The sequence below is a fragment of the Monodelphis domestica genome, chromosome 1, assembly GCF_027887165.1.
Source record: "Monodelphis domestica isolate mMonDom1 chromosome 1, mMonDom1.pri, whole genome shotgun sequence".
In the NCBI taxonomy this organism is placed as follows: domain Eukaryota; kingdom Metazoa; phylum Chordata; class Mammalia; order Didelphimorphia; family Didelphidae; genus Monodelphis; species Monodelphis domestica.
This window is the reverse complement of record NC_077227.1, coordinates 583,154,265-583,166,538: the sequence shown is the minus strand read 5'-3', so window position 1 is coordinate 583,166,538 and position 12,274 is coordinate 583,154,265. Positions and strand designations below refer to the sequence as shown.

General features: G+C 41.5%; 1 protein-coding gene across 2 annotated transcripts in view; it reads right to left on the bottom strand.

The window, feature by feature from the left end:
- The window catches only part of PLEKHA2 (pleckstrin homology domain containing A2), a 118,374-nt gene that overhangs the window by 79,201 nt on the left and 26,899 nt on the right, over window positions 1–12,274 (bottom strand). For both annotated transcript variants that reach the window (XM_007476368.3, XM_007476369.2), the window contains exon 2: window positions 6,935–7,098. In XM_007476368.3, the coding sequence (XP_007476430.2) occupies window positions 6,935–7,075 (141 nt within the window). In that variant the 5' untranslated portion in view covers window positions 7,076–7,098. The remainder of the gene's footprint in view (window positions 1–6,934; window positions 7,099–12,274) is intronic.

Genomic DNA, 12,274 nt, shown 5'->3' with positions numbered 1-12,274 from the left:
TTGTAGAGAAAGCAAAGGATATGAGCTTATAGCCAAAGTAATTTACACAAAAAAGTTAAGATCCATAGGTGAAAAAAAAATGGATTCTTGATTAAATAAAGAACTTCCTAGCACTCCTGATAAAAAGATCAAAGTTGAAATAGAAACTTTGAAGTTCAAAAACAGGAATGAAAAGAAAGCATAAAAAGATAATCATGAATGAACAATGACAAAATGCTAAACAAGGATAAAATGTTTACATTCAAATTTGAGGAGATGATATATGTCTCCTCTGAACTCTATCTTCATCAGTGTTCATAGAGAGATTCCAGTTGGACAAGGCCTGGGAGTGGTTCTGTTATGTATTGATGATCTTAAGAAAAGAATGAAAAAGGACAGCTAGGTGGCTCAGTGGATAGAAATCCAGGACTGGAGACAGGAGTCCCTGGGTTTAAATCTGGCCTCAGACATTTTCTGGTTCTGTGACCCTAGGCAAATCATTTAACACCAATTGCTTAGCTCTTATACTCTTCTGGTTTGAAAACAATGTTTAGTATTGATAGGAAGGAAGGAAGGAAGGAAGGAAGGAAGGAAGGAAGGAAGGAAGGAAGGAAGGAAGGAAGGAAAGAAGGAAGCAAGGAAGGAAGCAAGGAAGGAAGCAAGGAAGGAAGCAAGGAAGCAAGGAAGCAAGGAAGCAAGGAAGCAAGGAAGCAAGGAAGCAAGGAAGCAAGGAAGCAAGGAAGCAAGGAAGGGGAAGGAGGGAGAGAGGGAAGGAAGGAGGGAGGGTGGGAGGGAGGGAAGAAGGAAAGAAGGAAGGAAGGAAGGAAGGAAGGAAGGAAGGAAGGAAGGAAGGAAGGAAGGAAGGAAGGAAGGAAGGAAGGAAGGAAGGAAGGAAGGAAGGAAGGAAGGAAGGAAGGAAGGAAGCAAGGAAGGAAGCAAGGAAGGAAGCAAGGAAGGAAGCAAGGAAGGGAGAGAAGGAAGGAAGGAGGGAGGGAAGGAGGAAGAAAGAAAGAGAGAGAGAAGGAGAAACAATACACACACACACACACACACACACACAAACACACAGAGAGACCTGGGTACAGAAATACATTTCACTAACCAGGGAAATAGGAGGGAAAAGGGAGAAGAGGGCATGGAAAATTATAGAGATGGGAGTTCAAGAGAAATACTAAGTAAAACTCTGGAGATATGCAAAAATATTTCTAACTCTTTTTGAGATCTCAAAGAAGGAGAATCTAAGAAGATGCTCATAATTTGGGTAATAGACAAACAAATTATAGTAATATAAATATGATGGAATATGTTAGTGCTGAACTCATCACATAATGTTAAATGAGAATTCCAGAAAACTAATAATGAAAAATTCACCTTCTGATAGAGAGGTGAAGGGCTCAGAATCCAGAATGAGACAAATATTTTTGCAGCATTGCCATTTGTAATGGAGTGAAAAAAGTTGAATGAACTAACTCTGGAGGTAAAATACCATCCCTGGGAGTCTTTTTTAGCACAGGCCAGATTGCCACTTTTCAGAGACAGAGTAGAGGGTCATCCCACTCAGGTATAAGTTGGACTAGAATATTTCTAGGGTATCTTCCAATTAAACTTCAGATTCATGCCTGATTAAGCTAATTTCCCAATGGTGGGGAGACAAGAGGGGGAGTATTACTAAAAATAGCAAATGCAGGTTTGTAACAGGTTTTGTTTTTCTTATTTTTTGATGGGTGGGGAGGGGAGAGTAGGAAGGACAGAATTGGGAACTGAAAATAAAATGGAATTTAAAAAAGAAACATACAGGGGGAGTGCATGCTAAAAAAATCTTACTAATAAAAGTGGGAGATCAAAGAAGAAAGTTGGAGACCACTGCTTTAAAGAAGAGTCAGCTTTGTCTTATAAATGAACAAATCTTGTTGAATGAATGACACACCAAAAAGAATAACTAAGATAAAAGATGCTCCTGACTGGAGTTAAAATCCTACCTCTCATGTTTACTACTCTTTGAACTTTAGCATTTATTTCAATGTATTAGGTCTGTTTCCTCCTCTTTAAAATAAGGGGGTTGGACAAGATGGCCCCTGAGGTCTCTTCCAGCTTAAAATCTCTGACCCTACAGTCTGAGAGATCATAGGGAAAAGAGAAAAAGGGGGGGGGGGAGGGATGTAAATGACACTAAGCATCTCCTTGGATAAGATGGATAAGAAGGCTCTCCTAAACCCATCCAACTAAGGTAGTGCAGATAGGAGTGCTGGTAACGGGAGCACATCCATTCATTTTGTTAAAGGAAATAAATGAACAAGAATAAAACCTGGCTTTGGCTTTTAGCGAAGATGGCTTCAAAATGTTCCTTCTCAGGTCCAAGTGGCAGGAAGCCTGAACTAAGGTCTTGCTCCACACAGCAGGCATGAGAACTCCCTCCCCCCTTTATCGCAGCACACCATGACATGTTCCTAGCTGCTGTCTCATGTTCCACAGGAAAACACCAGAGGCACCTCTGCTTCTCTAGGCCACAGGCCATAAACCACAGCATCTGTTGAATCACCAACCATTACCTCTATATAAGTGGTTAAGCAGGGTGGGGCCAAGCCAAAGGTGTAGATAAGGAGAAGGATGGAAGGAAGAAAACAGGCATTTATTACACATTTGCTGTGTGCCAGGCCCTGTGCAAAACACAGTCTACAAATACTATCTCATTCAATTCTCAGGACAACCTTGGAATAGATTTTTTATTTTTTTTAAACCCTTATCTTCTGTCTTAGAATCACTACTGTGTATTGGCTCCAAGGCAGAAGAGTGGTAAGGGCTAGGCAATGGGGGTCAAGTGACTTGCCCAGGGTCACCCAGCTGGGAAGGGTCTGAGGCCAGATGTGAACCTGGGACCTCCCATCTCTAGTCCTGGCTCTCAATCCACTGAGCCACCCAGCTGCCCCTAGATGGATGCATTTATTATCTTCATTTTATGGTGGAGGAACCAAGGGAAGAACAAGTGATTTGCTCAGGATCACACAGCTAGGAAATATGTAGGGCTACGTTTGAACTTGAGTCTTCCAGCACTTTATCTGCCACACCACCGGCCTAGGGAGTTTATATACGTGGGGGGCGGAGAGACTGGAGATGGCAACTGACTCCCTGAGGAGGGGTGAATTTTGAAGGCATGCAAGGATTTCTCCTGTGCATTCATTCAAGTTTTATTCTGAAGGAAAACTGAAGGAGTCTGCAGAATGTAGGGAAAATGGGGGCAATTCCAACAGACTTTGCTCTAAAGTTCAAGCCTTGTGCAGAGAGCCCAGCCCTTGAGAAGGCATCTGAGAACTCCTTTAATCAGTTATCAAATCTTAAATACAAAGGCTAAGTATAGAGATGTCAGGCCCCAGAGGGTCATCAGCAGTGACTCACACATGTCTTTTTCCCATGGCTGCACATAATATGTAAAGTATCACTCAACACTCTGGCTTCCTTCTTCTGCAAGTTTCTGAACCACAGCCAGATCCCAGGACCCCCCAACGCAGCTGTGACCCCTAGTCAAAGGCACTGTCCCCTCCTGGCCTGCCTCCCTCTCCCATCGTGCAGGAATAGGTGGAAGGACCCAGAGATTCTTCTGAGCCTAACTGCGTTGGGGCAACTTTTTCTCAAGGCAAGGATGATGCCGGAGACATCCTTTTTTTTTTTGAGTCATCCATTTCAGACACAATCACTTCCCTCCAAAGGAAAGAACCTCATTTTTGAGGGCCGGATGACCTTGGGAAAGTAAATTCCTGTGGGTCTTGAGTCTCTGCCTCTGAAAAGTCTGGGGGTTGGGCTAGCTGGCATTGCAGGCCCCATCCAGACCTGGCACTCTATGGCGCTCAAGACCAACATTTGTCCAGCTCAGTTGGAACCAGGTCACTGTCTCTGCTGGGAGAGGCCCCAGACTGGAAGAGCAGGTGAGGCTACTGGGCCAGAACCACATCAACAAAAACTACGTGAAAACTAGCCCTGCCCTGAAGCCTATATCTGGCCCAATAACCTGATGCCCAACTTTGGCAGATGATTGACATCGACTAAACTACTTCACATGAAGAAAATCATCAGTCCTGGGAGTCTGGAGTCTAGAGAACATTCGATTCTTTTTTTTTTTAACCCTTGCCTTCCACCTTAGAATCAATACTACCTATTATTGGTTCCAAGGCAGAGGAGTAGTAAGGGCTAGACAAAGAAGATTAAGTGACTTATCCAGGGTCACACAGCTAGGAAGTGTCTGAATTCAGATTTGAACCTAGGACCTCCTATCTCTCAATCCACTGAGATACCCAGCTGCCCCCAGAACATCCGATTCTGAAGCTGGAGAGCCATTAGTTTTTAACAGCCTAAGAATCAACTAGGGCCAAGCTCTATCCACCTGCCCAAAGGCAGGGCTTTCCACAGCTTCACTGGTATTCTAATCTTTCTCAGTCTTCCTACCTGACTGGTTATCTGTGCTCACGTCTTTTCCCTACTAGTTTCTAGAATCAAAATCCAGGTCTAATCTCTTTTTTTTTCTTTAAAAAAATTTATTCAATTAAAATATTGCCTTCATTTCCTCATTCTGTTTCATTTTTATATCATTTACATTTTCTTCTTTAAAAAATTAATTTGCAGTCCAGTAACACTGGTCTCCTTGCTCTTCAAACAACACTCTTCATATCTCCTGACTTTGGGCATTTTCTTTGACTGTCCTTCATACTGGGAGGAATGCTCTTCTTCCTCATCTCTGCCCCCCTGGCTTCCATGGATCCCTTCAAGTCCCAACTAAAATCCCACCATTCACAGGGTGTCTTTCTGATCCCTGTCAATTTAATTCTAATTCTCCCCTTTGTTTATTATCTCCAGTTGATTCTGTCTATACATAGTTTGTATATGGCTAATTGCATGTTGTCTCTTTCATCAGATGGAGAATTCTTTGATAATAAGAACTGATTTTTTTCTTTGTATCCCCAGTACTTACGCAATGACTGGCACATAGTAGACACATAACTGTTACTGACTGATTTTTATGTGCATTTATAATCTATTCCTTTCATTATCTCTAGCTCCTTCCCTTGGCCAACCCACTGAACCTAAAGAAAAATTAAACCCTCATAATAAGCATGAATAATCCAGCAAAACAAATTTCTCATAATAAACATGAATAATCCAGCAAAATAAAAATCAATCTTTCCAAAAATGTATGTATCTGGCTATATTTTAAATTCATCACCCTTCTGTTCTGACTTCAGTCCTCTGGACTCATAGTTTAACATCACATTGATTAGCATTTTAAAGTCTTTCAGAGATGTTTTTCCTCTAAAATATTATTTTAATTGTATAAATTGTTCTCCTAATTCTACTCATTTTGCTCTGCATTCATTCATAGAAGCCTACATGGCACCAATTTTAAAAACTATGATGCAACCATGAGTCCAGAGGGCCAAGGATGAAGAAGGCTACCCACCTCCAGAAAGAGAAATGATAGAGTAAATAAGCCAAATGAGGCACACATTTTGGATGTAGCCAATACAGGAACTTGTTTTGTTTTGCCATTCATATGTGTTACATAGGTTTTGTTTTTCCTTTTTTCCCTCTAGGGTCGGTGAGAGGTGGGAGGAAGAAAAAAATGCTTGTTAACAAAAAAAGTAATATAATAGTAAATAGTATAATATATAAGTAATAAATATAATAATTTTTAAAAGATGAAAACTAACACACAGATTAGGGAACTAACTTGCCTAATGTAACAAGTAATAGCGACAAATAAAGTGTTGGACCTGGAGATTAGAAGATCTAAATTCAAATCCAGCCTCAGATACTTTACTCACTGTGTGACCAAGCAAGACGCTTTACCTTTGCTTGCCTCAGTTTTCTCCGCTGTAAAATGGGGATAACAATTGCATCTACCCTCCCAGAGATGATATAACATTTGTAAAACACTTAGTACAATGCCTGACACACAGTAGGAGCTGGATAAATGCTGATGTCCTTCCTGTCCTTCCGTATGTTCCACACAGCTTCCATTTCCTTACTTACAATCTCCTGACAGTGCTGATTCTGTACTTGGCCTGCCTATGGAGGGGCACCACCATCTGACCATCCTCTCCCCTTTTTCCCTTGGTACATTCCTTTGGGGTTGTCATTTTGTTGAATCCTAGTTTTGGCAACCAGCTTGTCAGAAGCTGCAAAAACTGCCCTCCCTGGAGCCCATGAAACCCAGAGGCTCCAACCAACCTGGGTGAGCCCTGCCCATCCCACCAGTCTCCCTCACCATCCCAACAGATGGCTGGCTTTTCTACAGTTCAGACTTGGGGAAATTAGCGAGTTGGAGAGGAAGGCAAACAGGATAGCTGGGGATTCAGCCATGCCATATAAAGGATGGTTAAAGGAATGGCTTAGCCTGGAGAAAACTTGGGCAGTCATGGCAGCTCCTTTGAGAGCTGTCATAGGAAAAGGGGATAAGACTTATCTAGCTTGGTCCCAGAAGGGCAGAATTAGAACCAAAGGAGAGAGGTCATAGAGAAGACTGACAGACTTTGGCTTGCCATGAGGGGAAACTTTCCTAATATTAAAGCTGTCCAAAAGTCAATTAGCTGCCTCAGGAGGTAATGAGTGCCCTGACATTGGAAGTTTTCAAGAGGAGGGTAAATGACCGCTTGTATAGTATACACTGGGTTCCACCTTTGGGTAAGGGGTAGATTCACCACTCACATCTCTTCCAACTCTATAGTTCTTTTTTTTTTACTTTATCTTATGGCTTAGAATCACTACGAGGTATCAGTTCCAAAGCAGAAGAGTGGTAAGGGCTAGGCAACTGGAGTTAAGTGACCAGGGTCACCAAGCTAGGCAATTCTATAATTCTTTAATATACAGAGGAGGGGAGGAATGAGTCAAGGTTTTTGCCCTACACACTGAGTGTGGACCAACCAGACTAAGCCAATAAGGCTCGTCATATGCTCACATCTCATCTTACCTGAGGATTGTCCATGTACCAAAGGAGGCAGTTAGCCTGGGTGTCCAGGATAAAGTATCTCCGCAGGAACTTGCCACTGGTCTCATTGTCCTCAATGTCCAAGAACCCACAAATTCGATTCTGCCGATCCACATAAGGCATTCCTGTGCCCTGCTCACATCACCCTGCAAGACAAAAGTTAACCTCATTAGGAAATTCTTTAGGAATCTCTTGAGGGCTTGGTTCCTATCCACAGAGAAGTATAACTATGGTAATCACTAGCTTTCCTTTCCAAGGCATCAAGTCCTTCAGCCCGCCGGGCCCTGAAGGCCTACCTCCACCCTGGAGGATCCCAAACTTGGGCAGACCTACACCAGGGTGGTTGAGAAGGGTCCTGGCCTCACCAAGAAGAAAAGAAGAGAGTCCTGCAAGATCAAATCCTCGGGAGCACAGGGCAAGCATACATTTCTGAGTTCTTTTTCCCACCAACACATCTTTACTACTTATCTCCACCCAAGGAGCTGCTTTTAACTGAACAGGAGAGCAATCATGAGAAAGTCTCCATCCAAGGTCTAGACCAAATAATTACTATTCTATACTAACTTACACTATACTGTGTATGCCCTACTACACTATACTACATTCTTGTAAACTGGGACAGCATGGGCCTCTCCTCTTTATTTCCACAAGAAGTCAGGAGGACAACCATGTTTTTCTCTCCTTAGAACAACATTTTACAGTAGGCTTGGGATTAGTGGAAGGAGTATTGGACCCAAGCGTGAATCAGATCTAAATTCAAAATCTCTCTCCAACATTTATTGTCTGTGTGACTGTGGACAAGTCAATTAACCTCGTGGCCTCAGTTTCCTCACATGCAAAATGAAGAGGTCGGATCATCTTTCAAGGCTTGTTGTAAATTGTTTCCCCTCATGAATTCTGCAATGCAATCAAACAGGCCTCCTCTCTTTTCCTTACAATTGCTACTCCATCTCCTAACTTTGCACTAGCCATCCCCTTTTATTGAACTACTTTATTAATATATTATTATGAAATATTAAAATAATTTAATTTAATATTAAAATATATTTATAAATTTTATTTTTCTGATATATGTAATATGTACTTATACATATTTTACATTAGAATTTAAATGCACTGTGAGGAGGGATTTTTCAGTTCTTTTTCCTTGCATTCCTACTGCCTAGCCCATTTCCTGGCATGTAGTAGGTATTTAATAATTATCTGTTGATTGAGTAAAGGTCTCTTCTAGCTCTAAAGACTATAAATGTGTTACCAAATACACCATTCTAGACCCAGAGTCAGAGTAATCATATTCTGAATTAGTCAAAAGGGGAGCCACATCATCATCCTCTTGGAGTAAGATGTGGAAGGGGCAGGACTCCAAGCCTTCTTCTTCTCATCTTGCCAGAAGAACTGATTTGTTCAAGCCCTAAGATACACCAGAGTCAAGTTTGTGAGGATCATTTGGCTGTTCCAACATTCCACTTTACAAACATTCTACCTGGAGCTTGAGGACTATTACTGCTTCCCTATCACACTACCTCCCTTCCTGTGTGACTACAGGTAAGTCTCTTAACCTCTTGACCTCGGTTTCCTCACCTGAAAAACGAGGAGGTTGGAACCAGAAGGTTGGAACCTTCAGCTTCCCCATTCTCTCACTCAATTTTACTGCCTGAAATACAAACTACATTTCCTTATCACCTCCTTCCAGGCCACCTCAGTCCTCCACTTCCTCTAGTCCCACTTCCCCTGCCAGCTCTTCTAACAGACTCCTCAATAGTGAAGGCCCTTTGGAAACCCCATTTAAAAAAAAAAAAAAAGCTTTATTGATGCTTCTTGTTTTACCTCATAATTCTTTCCAGGGAGCCCTCCCCATAAAAGTGAGATTTCCCATGCAATAAAGAATACCAGTTAAGGAAAGCCAATCAAATGACACTGACTATATATGAGTGGACACAATGCTTCATACCCACAATCCTTAAACTCTCCAAGAAAAGACAAAAAGTGTATTTCAGCAACTGTCTTCCAGGGCCAAGATTGGTCACTACAATATGCCTCCTTATGGTTTTTGCTTTGATATTCTTTGCCTTTACATGATTCTCGTCCCTGTGTATATTGTTCTCCTAGTACTGCTTACTTTGTATTCCATCAGTTCATAGAAATCTTTCCTTATTTCTCTGAATTCCTCAGATGGCACAGTAGGAAGAACACTGGCTCTGAAATCAGAGGATTTGGATTAAAATTTTACCTCTAAAGTTTACTCCCTAAGTGGCCTTTAGTCACTACACTTTCCTAAGCCTCGATTTTCTCATCTGTAAAATAAGAAAGATGGTCTAGATGGCCTGTAAGTCGCTTCCAGCTCTCAATTTATGACCCTATGATCATCATTTCTTATGAAGCAATGTTTATGTCATTCACATATCTCAGTTTTTTCATACATTTCCCAAAACTCACAGAAACCTACTTTGTTTTTAATTTTTTTGCCACCATATAAAGTGCCATTATATTTTCTTTTTTCTTTATATGAACAAATTTTGCTAAATCTTCTAACTTTTCCAATGTTCTTGAACATTAAATGAAAGCTGATTTTGCCCTGATAATATAACATTCCTTAAAATTCTCCTCAGTATAGGTCATCCCATCTATATCCTCTAAGTTACAGGGCATCAGCATGCCTTTTGCTCCCTCACTGCCGCTTATCTTTCATCAAAACTCTCTTCCTTCAAAATTCATAAAATAAGACTATATAGCTTTCTCGGTCTTTCTCTGTCTCTGTCTCTCCATCTATCTCTGTGTGTAGCTTTCTTTCTCTGTCTCTTCTCTTTCTCCGTATCAATCACTCTCTCTCTCTCTGTCTCTGTCTTCCTGTCTCTGCCTCCTCCCTCTCTATATAGCTCTCTCCCTTATCTTTGTCTCTATATCTTCCCTCTCTCTATCTCTGTCTCTTCCTTTTCTCTGTCTCCTTCAATCTCTCTCTTCTTGATGCTATCAGTTAGTGACCTCCAAGTAATTCTCCCAAGATTCTTTAAAGCTTTTGGCATATAGTTCAGTCTTCTATTACACCTTATCCTCTGTCACCATATGCAAATACTTTAAAAATCATTTGGCCATTCTTCTGCCAGTCTGACCTTGTAGTTCTTCCATGTCTTTTAACTATGTCTGGTCTATTTCTGCATGGCCATAGACCTTAGAAGTCACTGTGCCCCATAACTATACCTTCTCAAAGTGAAACAAATAAAAGAGTTCTGGATTTGCAATCAAAGGGTCTAGATTCCAATCTAGGACTTGGTTTCCTCCTCTGTAAAATGAGGGTGCTTGAATTAAATGACCTCTGAGGTCCCTTCCTGCTCTAAATCTATGATCCCATGAGGCTAAACTCTGAAATTCTACTCTCCAATCATAACATAGCAGCCTTTCACCTCTCCCATTCCTTCACTCCTACTGAACCTACTTTTTTTCATCCTCATGATGAGCTCTGGTGCTTTAACTCCTTATTTTCCCAATCCATTGCCACATTCTGGTTTCCCCATCTAGCCACTTCAACAATTCACTAGTCATAATAATAGAATCATTTTATGTTTCCCTTTGATGTTTCCCCAGCTTCCTCTATCAACTCTGGGTACCTCAAACCTCTGATTTTTCTGATTTCATCAATGCTGCAAAATATCACCAAACCCTACTGACTTAACCCATTACAAATTCAAGCAATTTCATTGTAGCTAAACCTTTACTCCTACTTATCAGTCAATTATTTAATTCATTGGCTTATCACACTGTCCAGGTACTTTCCAAACCTCTTCCTGTCTCTTCGTCTCCAATTTACCCCACCACTCTCTCAGATTATCTCATCTCTTTTCTGAGGCTGAGATGTGCATTGAATTCTCCTCCTTACTACCTGAACACTACAGTGTCTTTACCCCTTCCTCCCTTTCCTATCTCAGTAGGAGAGATACCCACTTCCTTGTCAAGCTCCAATAGTATCCTTCCACCTAGGCTTTGATTGTACTCCTTCCTGACCCATCCCACTGACTCCAGCAAGGTTCCTTTGGGAATCTCTTTCTCTCATGAATCTTCAGTTTCTTTCTATCCTACAGCTCTTTCTCTTTTGCCAAAAACAAAGCTCAGATATCCTCTATCCTACAAATCAAAACCAAAATACTCACAATAAAATGCTGGTCCCCATTCTTGCCTTCCCTTCACTCATGCTTTCTTTAAAAGAACAGAATACCCGATATACAGGTGATACTTCCACTTCCTCGACTTCTCTACAGAAAGATCGCCCTCTCCAACTCCATTTTATTTTTTCTATTGATGAGTGACAAGGTGCTTCACAATAGTGTATTTCAGACAGAAATCTAAGAAGAGAATAGCTCAGAAACCTCAGTGGTGGTCCAATTAGTCCAGATCAGCACCCAATTACCTCCAGCTTCCCAAAGCACATAAAGAGCAATGGAAGTTCCTCCATGGGAACTTCTCTTTCCAGGGCACAAAGAAGATAAGACACCCTTAGTCTGGCCCAGTGACAAGCACCCTTCAGCTGAGTGTATGTAATTACAACATAAGGAATGAAACAGAGCAGTTAGGTGACTCTGTGGATAGAGTGCCAGGTCTAGAGATGAGATCTTGGGTTCAAAGCTGGCCTCAGGTGCTTCCTAGCTGCGTGAACCTGGGCAAGTTACTTTACCCCTATTGCCTAGCCCTTACTGTTCTTCTGTCTTGGGACTGATACTTACTATTAATTCTAAGCCAGAAGGTAAGTTGTTTTTTTTTTTGGTTTGTTTGTTTTTTTAAGGAGGAATGAAGGACCAGACCACCAGATACTGGTAGAGTTGGATTCTTAAGCTAGCTGAATCCTACAGAAACCCTTGACCAATTTCCCCATGGTGTCCCTCTGAAGAAACCCTCAGAATGCAGAGAGGGGCTAGTATAATGATAACCAGCAAGGATGGGGGCCACCCATCCCATTTTCAAGAGGGATGGAGCCATCCTTGGCAACTACATCTGAGCCAAGGGTGGTCCTCCTTCTGTTGTACCCAGGTGCCTGGACTACCTGTGTCAGAAGAAGCCAATGTCATGGTTTCGATATCATTTATTGACTCCTTATATCCTCACAATTTGATTTCCAATTCTACCACTCTACTAAAATTGCTTGTCTGAAGATAATAAAGACCTTATTGCTAAATCCAATGGCCTTTAATTTCAATTCGACAAGCATTTATTAACACTTTTTAAACCCTTACCTTCTGTCGAAAAATCAATACTAGGTATTGGTGTGGTAAGGAGGAGGCAATTGGGCTTAAATGACTTGCCCAGAGTCACACAGCTAGGAGTATCTGAACT